Consider the following 19636-nt stretch of genomic DNA (forward strand, 5'->3'; position numbering starts at 1 on the left):
AAAACACTTCGCCAATAATCTCCAAATATCAAAATCAATAATCTCATATGCCAATTGCTCATCACAAAATAACAACCAAACACTTTGATTTTACACACATTGTCAAATATCCTACATAAAATTTTATGCTAGATGGTGACGTTACACGTGCCATTATTCATGCCCTTATTATATAAACACTACGGGCCTAGTAACATCACCATTGTTCGTGCCCTTACTTTATCATCAATAAATAACACTCCTACTGTGTCCTTACTACTCATGATGACACGCGTTTTCTTTTTGTTCATGTCTCCTCGACTGGGTGAAGAAGGCTGCTGATTCGCGGGATGCAGTGTCGATTAGTGTACATGCATTCTATATATTGTGTCCGGTAGAGTTGATGGGATGAGTTAACATTTTTTTAGGGATTAATTTCGAAATAAGTTTTTGAAAAGGGCTAATTTGTTAAAGAAAAACAGTGAAAAGGAAAGGAGAAGCTCACGAAAAATACCCTTCTCTTATCTTTATCCCCTCCAAATCCAATCCCCCCTAAAACCCCAGCAGAGCACCGTCCACTCTTCCTCCGACCAACGCGCTCGCCTCGCGTCATCGGCTCAAATGGTGGAGGCGGCCACGCGCGGAACCGAGAGCCCCTCCTCCTGCTAATGCGCCGCCATGGCCGCCCGCGCGCTGGGTCCACCTCCTCTTCACGCTCTCGCAGCCACGCGGCAGGCTCCTCGCTGCCCCCCGGCTGCCGCCGCGCCGCCGACCCATGGCTACCGGCGTGGAGCCGCGGTGCTCTCCGGCCGCCGGGGAAGGTCTGGTCCTCGCCTTTTTCCTCTCCTTGCTTGGTGCCTTGGTGGATATATCATTCTGGTACACCCTTTATTTTTGCTCAATTGCTGGCTTGCAGTTATGGCGGCGGGTTCTTGAAATTTCTTAACCCAGATTGCTTATTATAGTTGTCCTGGAATAATGTCCAGCAAATTCCACTTGTATTTCTGGTGGTATCCTTCACTCCAATCAGCATATCTAGAATGCTAATTACTTAACCCAGATTTGCCTATAATTGTCCTGAAATAATGCCCTGCAAATTCCACTTGTATTCCTGCTGGCATCCTTCGCTTGAATTGGAGCTAGCATGCTAATTACTTAATTTTTGGCTGTTTTTGTTGAGGGAGGTTTGCGTTTTTCGTGGATATTGATTTTCTGGTTAATGTTAACTCATGTTTCTGCAGGCATACTTTGAGTTCAATACAATTGATGCATGCTGTTAGAGGTGGCAATCTTCAAGTGGAACCAAACATGCTTCATTCCCCCAAGCCATTGATGTCCACCAGACGTGGTAATTTCTTTAGTTTAGTTGTCCATATACACTTGAAGCGTATTTGGGATTTTTTATTTGATGAAATATATAACGAGTGTGCTAGGTGGTTCCTGCATAGAACATCAGTTGCATTTCCCAGGAAATTTTTTAGTCATACATTTCAGCAATTTTAACATCAGTTGCTTTACCATGAAGTTGAGGCACGACTTGACTAGTGCGGGTAATGAAATGCGAGGTGCGAGGTTAGCAGTGTCAAAGCAAAGCCTAATTGGTCTGGTGTTAATGATTTTGACTTGGTTTGACCTTGTTCTATTGGCTATACCAAGTTGTTGCACTGGTTTGAACATTTTACAAGTTGTTTACACTTAGATCTTGTTGGTATGAAAGAAAGAAAAATAGTTGCATCTATACTATCAGTTAAAATGCACTTCGCCCGACTTACTGGATTTGTGTCAAAACACGATTTAACTACAAAACATCTTACACATCTCAACTACGAAAGCCAATAAAAAATACCTCCCTAAGAGCAATAGACATAGGTTTCATGGTGGTCTTGAATAGGGAAGAGAATGGTCGGAGTCGGTAGCATCTCTTCAGAAATAATTCTCGGTCAGTCAGGAATCGATCATATTTACTAATTTAATATTGAAAAATACGGTACTAAAAAATAGAAAAAAAAATCTAATTTTATATATTGCTAGAAAATGGTAATGGTTAGAAACGATAACACTTACATGGAAACAATGCTTGGTCAAGAATTTCCATGACCATTTTGATCTCTAGTTCTAAAGACTTTGAATTTCAAATAACACTTATTTTTGTACTTGAATGACACATGGTCAACAAAAGATGTAAAAATGAGTGAAATATAAGTAAAAAACTATTTGGATGTCAAAATCATGAAACTAACCGAGTTGTATCTTCCTTATTTGATTGTTTTAGCCATTTTTATAGTTGCAGGGGTGTAAAATATTCAGTTTTGTAGTTGAGGGGTACTTTTAAGACAAACCCATGATATGAAATGGATTTATTCCTTGTCCCAATGGCAATTACAGTGGTGTCTTTGTCTTAAAAAACAATATGTGTGGAGTGTGGACTAATGTGAATGTTCTTTTAGATGGTTCGCATATTTGAAATTTCTCCATTACAAAGGATACCTAAATTGTTCCCTGTGGATTTTGCACGGGTCCAAATAAGCCCCTAAATCGTTTACGCTTTCAAATGGAGCCTACCCAATATAGCCGAATAGTTTCATGTCAAGACTCTGTTTGTCACACTGCACTATCATCTTTGCGTTCCCCGAAACTGCAATGACTCCTTTGGGCCCTGGGATTTTGATCAGCTGATATGCGTAGTGGGATGCCGCCATGAAATTAGCCAATGCCGTCCTTCCGAGAATAGCATTGTAGGGTTGTGTTGATTCGACTACATCTAATTCAGGAAGTTGTCGGCTGTGCCAAAAGTCACAGGCAAGGTAATCTTTCCCAACCTTTGAAGATGATTCTGGACTAATTCCATGGAAGGGTTGGTCTGATGGTACAAGGTCGTGTCTAGGAATCCCCATAGCATCAAGAGTGTTGGCAGAGAAGGTTAATCGAGTTGCCACCGTCTACGAGGATGCGGGCAACCTTGATGTTTCGGATAGTGGGTTCGACCACTATGGGATACCATCTAAGAGTTGTCACCAGAGTAGGATGGTCGGAATCCGAGAACTCAATCTTTTGATCTGACCATCGCATCTTGGAGTTTGGCACCTCAGTCGTAGAGCATAATTCGCGATTCACCTTATTGTACTCTCTTTTGGAAGAATAGGAGGTGGATCCTCCAAAGATATGTGCTACGTGATGGTTGGAGTCAGGGAACATAGGTCCATCATCGGATGGAGGATTGCTGTTGTCTTTTTCTACCAACCGTACTTGTTTCTCCTGAGAGAGTGCTATCTGTTTAGCCATCCCCTTCTGGAATATAAAGCAACTTTGCAAGGCATGTGAGGTTGTAATGTAGTTACACTATAAATATAATTACAATATAATTACATTTTAGTTAAATTATATAATTATACTATAGTTATATTTGAAAGTTTTCTAGCTAAAAAATCTTGTGCAAATTTTTTTAGCAACTCCCTAGGTAAAAGGCTAAAATTTTATTTTATTTCAAGATAAATTTTAAATTTTATAAATCAACTGAGTAATTAGGACGGATGGAGTTGTTTTCAACAGAGATAATACCCCTGATCTGTAAGCACTAGACTGCAGAATTCCACAAGTAATAATGGATAAACTTCTTTCCTAGAGCGCTTGGCATTTGGGCTGTTGGGCAGTCGGCACTGGAGCTTCCCGTCGCCTCGTTTCGTCGATGGCAAGCCCGGGCATCCTCCTCTCTACTCTCCGCGCCCCATCCGCACATACCACCTCTATGTCCTCCTACGCTACCCGCTTAGCCACCTCAAGCCCCCGCCAGCGTGGAAGCAGCTGCGGCCGCCCCTTCCTCCTCACCCCTCACCCCTCCCCCCCACCCCACCCCCCCCCTCCCCCCTGGCTCGTCGCTGCACCGCCACCTCCATGTAAGGCATGGTTCCTGTTTTTCTTTTTTTTAATCCCATTTATTCACTGCGGAGCATTTTTATTTTCTTGTTCCCCCTCCCCTGGACTGGGAGGGGTTTGTGCTGCCCGTGAGGTGTTCAGCGAATTGCACGAATGCCGCCGGCCATTGCATTTGTTGCCCGTCGTGGTTTGGCAAATTGGCCTTGTGAATTTTTTTTTGCTAGGCTGGCCGAAAGAATGGCTGACCAAATTTAATTAAGATAGGATGAGAACAAATTACAAAGATTACATAACATCGACATTAAGCTGTCGATAACAGGGTCCAGCGGACCAAACTCCTGACACAAAGCAAGCAAGAAAACTAGTTAAACATCATTATTTGTCAACATACCAGCTTCCTTCCATATTACTACCTCATCCTTTATGGCTGCAAAGGCCTTGTAAATTTGCCTTCAATATGTCATCCTTGGACTTTGAGATGCATCTGATTGAGGTTAACTGCAGTCCTTTAGTTGAGACATCTCAGAAAATCAGAATATCTTTTAAAATGTTGGAGAACAAAAATTGAGAAGTTAAGGGCCCAGGCCCTGAGCCTCGAAGGGAGGTCAATGTTAGCCTTCATAGTTCATACTGTCCCAAACACAGTAGCGTATTGAATTATTTGAACTACTTTTCCTAGATTACCTAAAGAGGATTGAGATTACATAATCTATTCAGAACTGCAAAGCTTGGAAGTGGCACAGAGACAACTATTCTTTTTACCCGGAAAAAAATAATCTGTTTTTATGGGCTTGCTAAACTTATTCTATTATGATAATTCATTCTGGCTTTAGGAAGGGGAACTTTCTGGACTTGACATTGTCTTTTGTAATTGTATACAGTTGAACTCTAGTTTTCCAATAGCATGTGTACAACTTTGTTCACTTACAAAAATGTTTCTCGCATCACAAGTTTTTTAACATGAAATTGCAGGGTGTGTGGCTAGTCCTACTATTGCTAATGTGGATGACTGCACTGAAGGTGAAGGTGCACTGGGGTACACAATGACCCAAATCTGTGATAAGTTTATTGAGTTCTTCATGTACAAGAAACCACAAACAAAGGACTGGAGAAAAGTATTGGTGTTTAGAGAGGAGTGGGAAAGATACAGACCATACTTTTACAAGCACTGTCAAGCACGTATAGATATGGAAAATGATTCTTCAATGAAGCAAAAGTTGGTTGTACTTGCTAGAAAAGTTAAGAAGGTATGCTATTATTTGGTCTCTATATGCATCCTTATCTTTTGTAAATTTGTTTGAACAAAGATTTATTTCATAATATGATTGTTAAAATCCACCATGAAAACTTAAGATTTTTTGTGACACAACATATTGGACAGTAGGTCACAAAACTCATAATCAACATATATGTTTATATCAATCATAATGTTGTGACTTGTGAATTTGCCTCATGTTTGCAATTTACTTCTCAGATTGACAATGAGATAGAGAAGCACATGGAACTCTTCACACAGCTCCGCGAGAATCCCACAGATATTAATGCCATTGTCGCAAGAAGACGAAAGGATTTCACTGGAGGGTTCTTCCAACATCTTAATTTTCTTGTTAATGCATATAATGGTCTTGATGAGAGAGATGGTAACTATATGCCTTTTAACAGTTGTTCGTTCCCAAATTGCGCTTATCTAACAAACAACTCAAAGAATTCACTGTGAATTAACTGGACATTGGGTTTTTGACCATCTTGAATTGCTTTAGCATGATCACTGGTTTCCAACAGTTGGAAATGGAAAATGAAAAAAAGTTAGATATGGAATTTAGAAGCTACCTAGATTGTATTTATCTAGTTCCCAGTTAAAAAAAATACATATATTTGGTATTTTACTGCTTTGACTTGTTTTCACATCCAATCGATCTGTTTTATCGAGCATGTTCATTTAGTTCATTTCAAGAGTGTGAATTGGCGTAACAAAAGCATATGTTCGCCTTTAGTTTTAACTTTTGTCCCCAAGTACCACTTGATGAGTTGTAAGACCATGTGATTAATAATTGGCAAAGCTAGATATTCAGTCCAACATGAGGTTGCACTTCTTGTGTGTGCTAAAAGAAATATATTTTTTTTGTCTCTAAATACTGCAGCAATTGCCAGGCTTGGGGCGAAGTGCCTGTCTGCAATCCATGCATATGACTGCACACTGGAGCAGTTGGACCTTGATTCTGCTCAATCAAAGTTTGATGACATTCTGAATTCTTCTTCCCTGGATGATGCATGTGACAAGATTAAAAGCTTAGCCAAGACTAAAGAACTTGATTCGTCCTTAATTCTTCTAATAAACAGAGCGTGGGCTGCTGCAAAAGACTCTACAACTATGAAGAATGAGGTTGGTCTTTGTGAACTTTAAACAAAGCTCTATAAGTATTCTATGTTTGAATCATGATTTCTTGTTTCCTCACCTGAGTTTTGGGGATACTTAGGCAACTCAACCCACCTTAAAAAATATGGACCGTTTCACTGAATATATGTATACTTCAATCTCCAGCAGTTTATATAAGTTGGTAGGAAAAAAGTGTTCCAATTCTACCTAGATATGAAATGAAAAATGTTCTATTCTGTTCTGCATTTTTTATTTTCAATTCTAATAATCATCCTGCGAATTCAACCTTTACTATCACTAGCCCATCTCTGGACTAGTGCATCAGACAGCTCCATTTATTTCAGATGACGTGGTCCAATGAGTTGCGTGAAACCTTAATGCTTTCATTGCTTTATATATTGTGCATCATAGATGAAGTAGCTGGAATATTTATATTCCCTTCTTCCACCAAATAATTTTTAGAGTACTACATATCACCAGCAGATTCAACTTGTCTAGGTTGAAGTGTGTCATAGAGGTGTATTTTGCCCAAATCAAACGACTTTTTTAAGGTGCGTAGCAAGTCACGAAAACACATGGGCACGCGGGGCACTAGTTTGGTATCATACATCATCTTTTTTGCTTTCTACTCCGTACTACCCTAGTTCTCAAGTATTTTTCTCTCCTATTCCATCTCTAACCTGCCAAAGACTACACAAGCTCTGTTAATTATGGTGTGAGCAAAGTGATATATGCAAGCTCTTCTCTCTGCTAGCTACTGCAGTCATCACACCCGACCACACACTTTGCGGCTTCCTGCTCCCTCTTTATCTCAAGTTCTCAACCTCCGAATGGGTCTGGGCAATCTTCTGTACACAGATAGCTCCATAGTCATTTTTTCTTGTGCTTCCTTGTTGAGTTCTTCATATCTGCTCAGACCCCACCTAATAGTTCTCGTGAATATAAAAGATGATGATCTCAGCCATAACAATACCTTCAGAGAGCTCTTATAGAGAACCACTGTCACCAGGGAAGGCACCTACAACCAGTTGACCCCTCTCCCTAGGCATGTGAGTCAGCAAGTCGCAACTTACTAACCATTGAGGATGCCAGTGAGCTTGATAGCATTGAGGACTTGTGGTCCTCATAGGAGCAGAGTGCAAGTGGAGATTGCTTTAAAGGTCATGCTGCCAAGGACAAGAGGAAGACTGAAAGAACGGTCGGGGGAAGAGGGGGAGAAGCTGAGGTTGGAGAGATGAATGTTTGCACCCTACCATGAACTGCATTACTTTTACCGCTTATTGGAGCAAATAAGTAGTTCACATAATCTTTGCACCCTCCTACCATGTTGTTGCACATGTGTTTATATGCAGAGAATATGGTGTATGGAATAAGCATGGTTTGAAGTTAACGAATAGGATATGTGCTTGCTGTTTTCCTATAATTAAGTTTGTTTCCATTGGACCATTTACTGCTTTACGGTGTGGTACACTAGGGCTACTACTTTGTAATAAGAAATGGTTGTGCTCATCCTATGATGCAGAGGCTATTTATTCCATTATCCAAAATTATGCTGTGACTATTGTTGTTTGAAGCTTTTGATTAGTTAAATGTATAATATTGGTCTCTAAGACCTGTAAACATGTCTGTTTATGCATGATTATCATTTTTGACATAGGTTAAAGATATAATGTGTCATATCTATACAACAACTAAGGAAAGTCTCAAGAGCATCTCGCCTCCAGAGATGAAGCTTCTGAAGTACCTATTGAATATTGAAGATCCTGAAGAGCGGTTTGGTGCTCTTGCAACAGCCTTTTCTCCAGAAGTCGAGCATGAAGCCAAGGATGAAGATGCTCTGTACACGTAAGAAACTATCGACAGATATATGTGATGAGAAAGTTTTACTGATTCCTTTCCCAGAAACTATTTGAGGTTTTTTTTTGTTCCTTTTGTTATAATCTTTTTAGTTGATTAAAATAGTCGATTAATAATGTTAATTATATTATTTTTAAAGTAAACACTTGCTAGGATTAACATGCTCCACTGAACTATCATTTAGTGATGTGTAAGCATTAATCTTACTTATCTAATCTGAAAAATCAATATTCTCATGGTATGCATGAAGTTGGATCTGCAAGACATATTCTAATATTTGTGTGCAATCAGTCGTCCAAAATAGTAGTAGAATTGTAGTCAAGGTTGTAATAGTTCTTGCTTCTTCCTCTGGCCTTTTCTCTTTCTATTTTCCTCAACTATTCATCATTGGGGATTACCTATGTTTAATTGCACTTCATTCACATGTACCCAGTGAAATGTAAGTCATTTAACCAGAACGTTTCACAATTTGTCAGGAGAACATTGTTTTGACTTTTAACTACATGTTTCTGCATTGAACTTGCAAATAAAAATAAAGAGCATTGTTTATCAGAATAAAATGGTTTTTGTTTGAACAAGCTGTTTTTTTTTTTTACTGAAGTTCGAACAAGCTGTTGAGGGATGCACCATAATTTGATTCAGTAAGTTGTTACCTTGTATTGTTGTATATGACCTTTGGTTTGAACAAGGTGGTTATTAATTTATATTGACTTTTTTTCGGGAAAGGTGGTTATTATAACGTGTGTGATACTGTTCTCTGAGACTTGCTTATGAGGTGTCATCTGTTGCTTACTTGCAGAACTCCCAACGAACTCCACAAATGGACCAAAATGATGCTTGATTCGTACCATCTCAATAAGGAGGAGACGGATTTTATGGATGCCAGAAAGATGAGTGACCCAGTGATCATACAGAGGTTAACTTTGCTTAAAGAGACAATCGAAGAAGAATACATGAAGAAGTATATACATCCAGAGGAGCAAGAATCTGAGGACGACGAAGATTCAGAAGAGTGAGCTTGCAAGTGTATTTTTATAGTTGTAGTCTTGATGCAGAGATGATATTTTTATAGTTGTAGTCTTGATGCAGAGACGGTATTTTTCTAGTTGTAGTTACTGCAGATTGGTAGTGCCCTGCTGCTTTTTGCAAAGATGGACTTCAATCTGCTTTGCTTCCCTCCTGTTGGACGAAAGAAAATGCCAGTGGTGCAGTAATTGTAAAGTGTATCATGATCATCCCAAAGCCTGCGTATCATAAAATTCCCTAAGATTGGTGGGGTTCCTTTTTCCCTGTTTTTCCAAATTGTTCTCTCCTCTTGATTTTATGATTGTGAGTCACAAAGATGTTGCCAATTAATGCTTTTTTTGTTGATTTATTATTGGGCTGTATGATGTAGTCGGCAGCAGCAGTATCCGGTGCGTGTCTGATAATTGGCGTCCATGGTTGGTAATTGGTGGCGCAAATGTATTGAATGTGTGTTGTTCTCTAACTAGCCTTACAAAAATTATATATCCTCATTTGTAAAAACAACGCTAGCAGTTTGGTCCATAATAACAGAAGAGCGAATTAAAAAAATACATGTTAATAAAGACGTAGATGGTCAATACGGCTTTAAGTTGGTTTGAAATTTATGGTCCTGCTTGGAAAACAAAGGAGATACGAAAAAGTAGGATAAAACAAAAAAAAATCAGGGGTAGTCTGAATTGTGCAAAAGCAAAAGTGGTTTGTGGTTGAAAACTAGATTTAAATTGGATTAGTTATTAAAATTATTGAAAGGATCAAATGCGTTACCTGCCAAAAATAAATAGTAGAAATATAGACATTAAAAAAATTAATTTTAAACCAATGATGAACTCAGTGATTATCTTTTTAAAAATAAAATTGGTCCAGTAAGAGCTGTTAAGTATAAGAGGTGTTACATATGGGTGTGCCTGTTTCATTCCCCTTGTGTTTTGCTATGTGTTGTGTTGTTTAGTCTAGATGGCGGTGTTACATATGGGTGTGCCTGTTTCATTCCCCTTGTGTTTTGCTATGTGTTGTGTTGTTTAGTCTAGATGGCTCCTTATTACGCCATGCGTCAGTTGCGTTGCTTCCTATGTATGCTCTGTCTTGCAAATACATTTACATACTATGATATCTAAAAATGTGCCGTGCTAGATGGACACCAATTATTTTCAACCGACCATGGACGCATATTAATTATCGGTCACCTCGGCGGCGCCAATTATCGACCATGGACACCAATTATTGGACACAATCGGAGATGGCTATTATGTGTCCATTACGTTGCTTCCACTATGTGTACTGTTGTGGCTTACTTGTTTCGTAGCCCTTTCTTTTATTCTTTGGTCCTATAAATAAGATGCTAGCTCCGTGTTACTCCTCATCGGTCGGCTCCTCTGTGATCGGTTGTCATTGCCGCACACGTATTTTTCCCCTCTCAATTGAAGTAGTATACTTGTTCTAAATATATGTCTGCTGCTATGTTCGTGCAAGACGTTTCTTTCAGTTTTTCACTCAGCTCATTTGTTTATTGCTTCGTTGTTTGGACGTCGAGGTCTTTATTTTGTTTTCCCTTGTTTAATGTTATTTTCCCTCCCTACCCCTCTCCCTTTATTTGTCTGGTTGATATTAATATTTTTGTTTGTGACCAACGTCATCCTAATGAATCAGGATTTCCCTGCTGCCATGCTCTGTTCTGGGGTCCTGACTGCTGGATCTGTTCCAACTTAATAAAAGAAATTAAGTATTTATCGGAAAAATTCCGCAAAGATTCAATTTATTTAAACCCATATTCTATCATATGAACGAAATATAGTTCACAAAAGGAAATAAACAAGTTTGGTTAAGACTTATTTATTATGAAATCTCCACCCTCAATAGAGGATTCGAGATGATCAATCCTCAAGAATCGACTCTTCTCCAACAAATAAACTATTAACCTTTGTTTAATTAATTTAATTAATGAGGATTTAATAGTTTAGTTACTCTACCGATTTGTGTATACAGAGGGTGTAACTACAGCCTACTAGGAAAAAAAGGACTTATTTTCATAGGATATGCCCCATCGAGGACAATGACCCATTTCTTAATAGATCCACTAAACTTCGGACACACCACCAAAATAATAAAAAAAGATAACAAAAGTTAATTATCTGCTAACCACACGCACGGCGTGTCGCCGTGCGGGCACTTCTAGTAGTAACTGCGAATACTAGGCATGCACTAGTATCCGTGCATCACAACGACAAAGTACACTGATGACTGATGCGGATATATATGCCTAGCTATTACACGTTCTCTGAATCAAAGGTGAAGGTGTAAATTTATCCGAAAATGCTTCACTTCAAACGCCCGATTAGATAAAAAATGTCGGACGCATGCGGCTAGCTCTGTCCTTACTTGCTATTTGCTACTCTGTTTCACTGTAAGATGCATGCCTAGTTGTTTCTTTTCATTCTTTCCTCCTCTCTTTAAATATTTTTTCTCCTAAATTACTTATCCGTTCTACGAACCGATCACACCGTTGTATTCGTTGCAATTAAATCTTTAGAACAATATACCATATGATTATATTATGTCAAAAGAAAAACATGTGTTTCGAACCGTTAAAACTAAATGTTTTATACGTGATAGTGATATGTTTCAATGTGTGTTTTCGGTGTGTTTCACAAAGTTCCTGAAACTAACTGCTACTACTCTCTCTCTCCACCTCATCCATGCATACATGTATGTATTTTAGCAAGCTTCAAAATGATTTTTCTCTTAAATTACTTGTCCAATCTATGATCCGATCACACCGTTGTATTCGTTGTAATTAAATCTTTACAATAAGATATCGCATGATTATATTTTGATAAAAGAAAAACAAATGTTTCAATCCGTTAATACTTGTTGTTTCATGTGTGACAGCGACATGTTTCAACGTGTATCTTCACCATGTTTCTAAAATATTTAAATGTTTCAGTTGCTGATTTTTTTTGTTTCATCATATATAACTTAATGTTACACTTGTTGGGTAGATTCCTCCAAATTCATCTCTCTCCAAATCTATTCGTAGAGGACTTAGTCTTAACTATTATTTTAACAGATTCTAAAAATAGTATGCATCATCTCTTTCTTATGTGGGAGTATGCAAGCATACAATAAGTAAGGAATAGATTCCAAATAACTAAGCTTCAAATAAAATTTTTTTTTCAATTACTTCTTCGCTTATACACTGTATTAATGGTAATTAAGCATGTATAAAAAGATAGATATTGTAAATTAATGTTATTATATAAATTACTTTTAAATTTGATTAAATTACTTCTTATATACTCATGAGTTGTTTACTTTTATTATTATTATCTTTATTAGTTTATAATTTATGCTGATTAAATTTAATTTCTAAATAGACTTAAGACTTATGTTTTTACCTCAAGGATTTACTTTTGATGTTGTGATAATTTACTTTTATTTTGTACTAAGTTTCTTTTACGATTTATGTAAATTACATTTACTTTTATAAATGTCTAACATGTAAAAGTAATATACATATATGATAAAAGTAATTTAAAATACATATATTTTTATTACAATATAATCATGTGAGAATTTGTTATAAAGATTTTTTTACAATGAATACATTAGTGTAATAGTAGCACCGTAAATCGGATAATAATTTCAAGAGAAAATTCTATAACAAGAGAAAAAATAGCATGCATGACCGCTAGGGAAACAAATGTTGAGCTTGTCGTGTACTTGTACTCCCTCAATTTTATATCATAAGTCATTTTTATATTATAAGTCATTTGACTTTCTTAGTCAAAATTCTTTTAAATTTGACCAAGTTTATATAAATATATAATAATATTTTTAATATAAAATAAACATATTATCAAAATATATTTAATGTTAAATTTAACGAAACTAATTTGGTGTTCTAAGTGTTGCTAATTTTTTCTATAAACTTAATCAAACCTAAAAAATTTGTCTAAGAAAAAAGTTAAACGACTTTTAATATGAAACGGATGGGTAGTTAATTAGTGACACTTTTCTCATGCATGGTTACCGATCAAGCGCTGTGCTATAAGATTAAACTAGATAAAACCCCGCATGTTGTTAATGGAGTTTTATATATGATATTAGTAGAAAAATATCCGTGCATGTATAATTTTCAACTATTAAAAACAAGCTATAAATAATTAAGATGGTGAGGTTTATAACAATTTAAATCATATAGAATTGATCGTTGAAAAATAAAACAAAGATGGAGTGATATTGTTGCGGAAATACATGAGATCAATGATCAATTCAGTACGTAGCATTCTAAGTAAGATTAATCTTTCAATATATTGATATATATAACTGTTGGAAGTGATGAAAGTGACTAGTAAACACTATAGGTAGTTCTTTTTAGAGGTATAAGTGGCTAACCAGCAAAACCCACTTATAGACTGAAATAAGCCGTGAACCCACTTATTTTGATCTATAAGTGGATTCGCGGCTGACCCACTTACAGCCCTAGTTCTTTTCTGATAATTTGATTGTAGATTATTTACAGATTATTCGTGCCACAATTTCTCTAAAACATTTGATATTAGTATATTGCTTAGATAACATGTTCTAAACTATTTGTTAGGTTTATAATATATAATCTTCAATTCATTCTTATAAACAAATCCATCATTCATCAGCATTCGTCCACGTTTCAGGCTTGCTTGGTTCTTTCCCAATCCTAACCATGTCGAATTAATTTTGGCAATGGCAATGGTTGGTTGTTGCCAAGTTTTTTTTTTTTTTGCAAAGATTGCCTAACCTCTTATTTGGTTTTCTTCCAAATGTGTATTTGGACTTGGGCCTTAATTTAACCATGTCAAATAATTTGGCACACCAAGTTTTTTGCTGGAAACCAAATGGATGGCTAAAATTTTGATATTACCAAATTTTCGGCTTGGTTAAGATTGCATGGATGCAAACCAATCAAGCCATTTATCAGAAGAAAAGATAGGCAAAAGACAATCTAGTTGTCCACGTTTTGCTCCACCGTTTGATTGAGATTATTGAGCTGATTATTCCCACAGATTATTTACTTGACCAGGGATGAATTAAATATTTCAAAAAATAAACTTAACATATAGCTTAAAACAAGTGGTAGAAGAAAGTTTTTTTAAGAAAACATTTTCTTGAAGCACAGAGCAAATAATCAATTTCAATAATCTGGTATTAATCCGAAAAGACCAAGGCGAACTATATGAAATAATCCACCCATACAAGTGGTGCTTCGGCAGTTCGCTTAAAATATACTCCCTCCATATTTTAATATATGACGTCGTTAATTTTTTTACCAACGTTTGACCATTCATCTTATTTAAAAAAAAATTTTATGTAATTATCATTTATTTTATTATGACTTGATTTATCATCAAATGTTCTTTAAGCATGACATAAATATTTTTATATTTGCACAAAAATTTTAAATAAGACGAATGGTCAAATGTTGGTCAAAAAATCAACGGTGTCATACATTAAAATACGGAGAGAGCAACTGGTAACTAAGCCACTTTGAACTAGTATAATTCAGTATATAAGGTTGGCAAATCAACCAGAACTGCCAGTTTTTATCACACGAAGGGGGCACGACAGAAAAACAGATGTTATACTATGCTTCAACCATATATCACTTTATTCTCACATGTCAAATATCAATTATAAGTTACAGTAATCTCAAACCCATGCAGGCACAAAAGAGCAAACATATCCCAATTAAAACAAAATGTTGAAATACTTTATCATCATCATCACTATATCTGAAGCAGACCGATATACATCTCTAACCACTCACTGCCTACCTAGCTCTGCCACATACCATCCACTCAAAAGCATCTTACGAGATGCTAAATAATTCTGGTGACCCCTATCTAACTAGTTACTATAAAGTAACCCAAAATACCAGTGAACTAAGCAGATCTAGGTAAAAATAAATATGGGGCTATAACATAAATGAAGCCCCATAATAATAATAAAAAAAGAGATAATGATATCAGTGCCCGTGGACTCAATGGCAGTATGTTAAGTTCATCACTTAATTAGTGGGCATCTGGCTGAGCTATTTGCCAAAACGCAGGGAACTTTCACAAACATGTGTATTAGTGTGAAAGGAAGAAGCGGTAATCGGGATGATTGACTCGCCGCTGGCAAAGCCAGTCATCTGCAGCTTTCAGGAGCGACTTAGTTAACTGTTGCTCATGCTCTTGATTTGATGTCCACATGGAACCATTAAACTTGTGTGATGCTAGACCAATGAGAGGCAGTGTGACCTTTCCAGGAACATCATAAATTTTGCTATCATGGAAAACATTTGTCTCAGGATGCCCACTTAGTGTACCTGCCCAACGTTGCATATTAATTAGCTGTATGATTCCAGTTTCCTAATTGCTCAGTTATTTTCTTTTAGATGTAAAAAGATATCTAATTAGTACGTGATATAAAATCAATTAGCAACATCTTGTCTAGCTTTGAGCGCAAAAAGGGGATTACCTTCCGCTGGTGTAGATAGTGAATGGAATGTTAAAAAGCAAGCATCCAAATCTTTCAATGTTGGTCCTGTCGGTATCCTGTATATGGGATACCTGCATCCAACGTCCAATGGGTAAGACAACCTGTGAGGCAATGGATCTAGTAGTTAAGGAGTAACAGGGAATACCATGCTACAGAAATCCAACTGGATGGTAGAAGATCACAGCTCTTATATGTTCTTAAATCAGGAAATCTATTAGCAAGTAATGATATCTGCAGCCAGAAACAGAAGAAAACCCATCATCTTGGTTGCAGCTGCAATATTCATTGGCCAGAAGAAAAGAAATTAAAAAAAAAAAGAAGTGTACCATGTCTGCTAAAGGTTGTCTTCCATATGGTGCATCATGCTCCATATATTGGAAAACAGGGTACAATTCCTGGTTGCCAGACTCACTATCATCACTGGAGAAACCATCTTGATCTGCAGAAATACTGTTAACTAAACATCGGCATCTTAAATGCTCATGGTCGCTCTCACTGCTCATATCCTGAGCACTCTCACCATCACTATCTTCACCAAGTCTACTGAAATTAAAAACAGGTAAAACTATTTTCAGAAATAAATTTCATTGTCTCTCAAAGGAAAAAAAGAAAGATGTGTACAACAAAAGGATGTGTTCAAACATCAACCAAGAGTAAATACTGAAACTTGGAAACATATTAAGATTAATATGGTCACATTTAGGAAATTTATGGACTTTAAATAACAAGTGTAGCTACTAATACTGCATGATCGAAGCCCTGCATCACACTGCTAACTGCTTATGATATAGATTGGTCAATATTATGTTTAAATGAGACTCCCATTCACAGTTATAGCCATTACAGGATAATAGCAGTGTTAGGCTCTACAAGCACTGCTGTATGCCTGTATGCCACCATATCCATACCTAGTTACTGACTGTGGTACACAGTTTTCCTTGTTCACACCATATTTACTGAATTCGCAGAAATCCCCCACAAACCGCAAATGTTGTAAATGGCTGCCACGCCATCATGGTACGTGGTCAATCTAATTCACACCAATACACATTCAAATTTGCATCGAGATGGCAAAGGAAAGAGGAAGATAGCACCTCTATCATGAGCACAATCCTCAGAGAAGTGGGGAGGAGGAGGTGGCATCAGGGTGTTGTAGCTAGAGGGAGAGGCAATGACTGTATGTAGTGAGCTAGAAGGAGTTAGGGTCCTTCCTGGGCTTGTTATGTGGTCAGGCCCACCACTCAGTCACAGCCCCATGATATTCAATTCTCATGTTTTCAGGGATAGGATGGCTAGCACAATCATTTCATACCCCTTCCGTCCACAAATATAACCATTGCTAGGATGGTTAGTCGAGATTAAGGTTGAGTACATGTGTCCAGGACAATGGTTCCTCAATGTACTAAAAACCTCATCTCCCCACCTCATCTCTGATTTAGCACATGTGAACCAAAAACACCAGGGCCACAAACCTCATCTCTGATTTGCAAATCACAGAGGACCCTGAGCCTGAGGCCCTGATGAATTGTAGTTTTAGGAATTAGTAGATTGCAAATCACGAATTACGGCAACTGTGGTTCAAATTGGATCAGCGGATTTCAAATGGTTGGTGTGGGGTGCACATGCAGCAATAAGAGAAAAGTAAAAATCTTCACATACAAGCAATAAGAGAGAGTACAATCCAAGGACTTGTTACGATGTTATATCACTATATGTTAGCTCTTTGTGATAATCATGATTTGCCAGAATGCTGTGTCTTTTACTTCTTATTTCAGAGAAAAGTAAAAATCTTCACATACAAACTAGTGTAGTAAATGGATGTGTGTAGATACCACATGCAACCAGACCATGAGACATGGCCATGTGTGACGTCATATGTAAGGTAGCTCTACGAGTTAGAGAAGAATGCAAACCTTACAGAAAAAACATGCATGAGCTGCAGTTCTGATCCATATCTAGAAAATTAACTCTTTAAAGGCAATTGCTAACTACAACACTTAGCAGAGGTGTGGCTATTACAAACAATGCCACTCCTCTCCAGCTGTAATATGGGAAATGGAAACTACAGATTACTATTCCTATGTTACTTGGTCAGGAGTCCACACAGTATGGGTCATCAAAAGGTGTTCTCTAATCTCTACAAAGATCACCATGAACCCGGATCGATTGGGTCGAGTATGGTATCATAGGGTATACCTCTTTGAGACCATAGTTTGGGACTGACATGGGACATGAACCCAACAAATCCGGGTCAGTGATTGATAACCCAACCAATAGCCATTTTTATGTATAGTGGATATGTACTTGTAAGTACTCCGTATATCAGATTCTCTACGACTCTACCCCTTGCTCCACACATTGAATGCTCTCCCTCTCTGCCATAATGGCTTGTTCTCATCACATTCTTTTCAAATAACCAGGCCCCCCACCTCCTGTCAACCAGTGGCAGCTGGAGGCACCAGCAACAACAAGCTACATGCATCACAAGACAAGTCACTAGCGTGACCCATGCTTGCAGGAGATGACCATGACCTCTAGGGAGGAGGCAGCAACAGCGGCTTCTCAACCTGGTTACCTTCATCTAATCATCAACCTTTCCATCCACGATACGACTTCTCAGGTTGGTGTACTTTTTTTGCCAATTTTTATCTTCTACTGATAGTGTTGTTTGCCTAAGTGAGCTGCAGATTGTCATATACTATTTACGGCTAGTGAGGAAACATACTTTGATTATACAAAATCTACTATACACAAAAAAAAAAAAACTGGGAAATTCTCCCATTTCACACATGGTGAAAAAAATGACAAGCCAATCCATACCTGCTCGGCCCTAGCCTAACATCCCAACAACCACACAAAAGGGTAAGCCATTATCTACCAATGTTGAACTCATTTGATTCTACAAAATACTGGATACGCATTTCATGGATTCCATCAAATTAATAATCCTCTCTTGGTTTGCTTCATCCAGTTAGGTATATAAGTTGCCGTTCCAGATATATCCACAGTTCTGAGCACTCAGACCGCAGTGCCGTTCATATTTAGGCAGACAGAGAGAGAGGTTTATACCCTGAGGTTGACGACGGCGGCCGGGCAGCGAACAGCTGGATAGCCGACAGGAAGGGGACGTAGTACTGCACGACGCCGTCCGTGCCATTGAGCAGGAGCGGCACGCCGGCGCCATAGGCGCTCCACTCCGCGAACGCCTCCCACAGATCCGCGAGCTCGTAGTACGGCGGCGCCCCGGCCGCTCCCCTCTCCCGCGAGCTCGAGCTCGTCTGCACGCGCATACGCAACCACCACCCCCAACAGAAACTGCGTCAGCTTAGCAGTAAAAATCTCAAAAAAAAAAATCCAGCGCCTCCTCCTCCTCCGCTCGAGGACACGCACCCGGGGGAGCCGATGCGCGGGAACGCGGACGGCCGTGGACGCGATGAAGCACTCGAGATTGGTCTCCTCCTCCTCCTCCTTCGCCGCCGCCGCGGCGCTCCTCGGCTGCCTCTCTACAGCCGCCGCCGCCGCCTTAGACGCCTGGTTGTGGTGGTGGTGGAGCAGGTGGCGGCGCGGCGGCGGGCAGTAGAAGCGGTCGGCGGCGCGGGAGGCGACGCCGGGGACGGACATGGCTGGGCTTCAGCCGAGCGCCGCGAGAGAGAGAAGGATTTTGATGTGAGCGGCAGGAGGAGGGAGGGAGACAGAGAAAAGAGGGCGTCGTTTGCGGCGGCTGCTGTGGTAGAGCAAGCGACGGCCTGCGAATTATATATACTCCTATATGGATACTACTTTATATATATATAATAAATAAATACTAGCTAAAATATTGCTATAGATAAAAATGAATTATGAGTAAATTTCACTTAACCCTACTATTATTACCAATATGTTTTTTTAAGGACTTTCATAGTGCAATACCCTGTTAAGACGAAACCGAGATGCCATATATAGGATGGAGCTCTCTTAAAAGGCAACTCGTTCAAAAGTGCACGCAACTTTAAATAAATCGTACCATAT

General features: G+C 38.4%; 2 protein-coding genes across 3 annotated transcripts; one reads left to right on the top strand and one right to left on the bottom strand.

Annotated features, from left to right (window-relative positions):
• The first annotated feature begins 491 nt into the window (after positions 1–491).
• Positions 492–9388, top strand: LOC4327755 (uncharacterized protein At4g37920). The gene is made up of 7 exons (XM_015768197.3): positions 492–800; positions 1221–1327; positions 4825–5099; positions 5327–5492; positions 5994–6235; positions 7887–8074; positions 8886–9388. The coding sequence occupies exons 1-7, from the start codon at positions 658–660 to the stop codon at positions 9100–9102; spliced, it is 1338 nt and encodes a 445-aa protein (XP_015623683.1). The 5' UTR covers positions 492–657; the 3' UTR covers positions 9103–9388.
• A 5317-nt stretch (positions 9389–14705) lies between these two features.
• LOC4327756 (uncharacterized) lies at positions 14706–19359 on the bottom strand. Of its 2 annotated transcripts, none has more exons than XM_015766683.3 (6): positions 19019–19359; positions 18698–18906; positions 15955–16168; positions 15774–15859; positions 15608–15699; positions 14706–15455 (listed from the first exon to the last, which is right to left on the bottom strand). In XM_015766683.3, exons 1-6 carry the CDS (start codon positions 19247–19249, stop codon positions 15217–15219), a joined length of 1071 nt encoding a protein of 356 aa, XP_015622169.1. In that variant the 5' UTR covers positions 19250–19359; the 3' UTR covers positions 14706–15216. The 2 variants fall into 2 exon arrangements, with proteins under 2 accessions (XP_015622169.1, XP_015622162.1); XM_015766676.3 differs by having other exon boundaries at positions 15955–16171.
• Positions 19360–19636: the final 277 nt, after the last annotated feature.

The sequence above is a fragment of the Oryza sativa genome, chromosome 1 (assembly GCF_034140825.1).
Source record: "Oryza sativa Japonica Group chromosome 1, ASM3414082v1".
In the NCBI taxonomy this organism is placed as follows: Eukaryota; Viridiplantae; Streptophyta; class Magnoliopsida; order Poales; family Poaceae; genus Oryza; species Oryza sativa.

Bases quoted from the DNA above. Each gene is read 5' to 3' on its own strand.
- LOC4327756 (XM_015766676.3), bottom strand. From the start codon at position 19,249: ATGTCCGTCCCCGGCGTCGCCTCCCGCGCCGCCGACCGCTTCTACTGC. The intron at 18,907-19,018 runs GTGCGTGTCCTC...ATGCGCGTGCAG, and splicing joins CCGCGCATCGGCTCCCCCGG to ACGAGCTCGAGCTCGCGGGA. The intron at 16,172-18,697 runs GTATAAACCTCT...TTTTAATTTCAG, and splicing joins CCGCCGTCGTCAACCTCAGG to TAGACTTGGTGAAGATAGTG.
- LOC4327755 (XM_015768197.3), top strand. From the start codon at position 658: ATGGCCGCCCGCGCGCTGGGTCCACCTCCTCTTCACGCTCTCGCAGCC. The intron at 801-1,220 runs GTCTGGTCCTCG...ATGTTTCTGCAG, and splicing joins CTCTCCGGCCGCCGGGGAAG to GCATACTTTGAGTTCAATAC. The intron at 8,075-8,885 runs GTAAGAAACTAT...GCTTACTTGCAG, and splicing joins GATGAAGATGCTCTGTACAC to AACTCCCAACGAACTCCACA.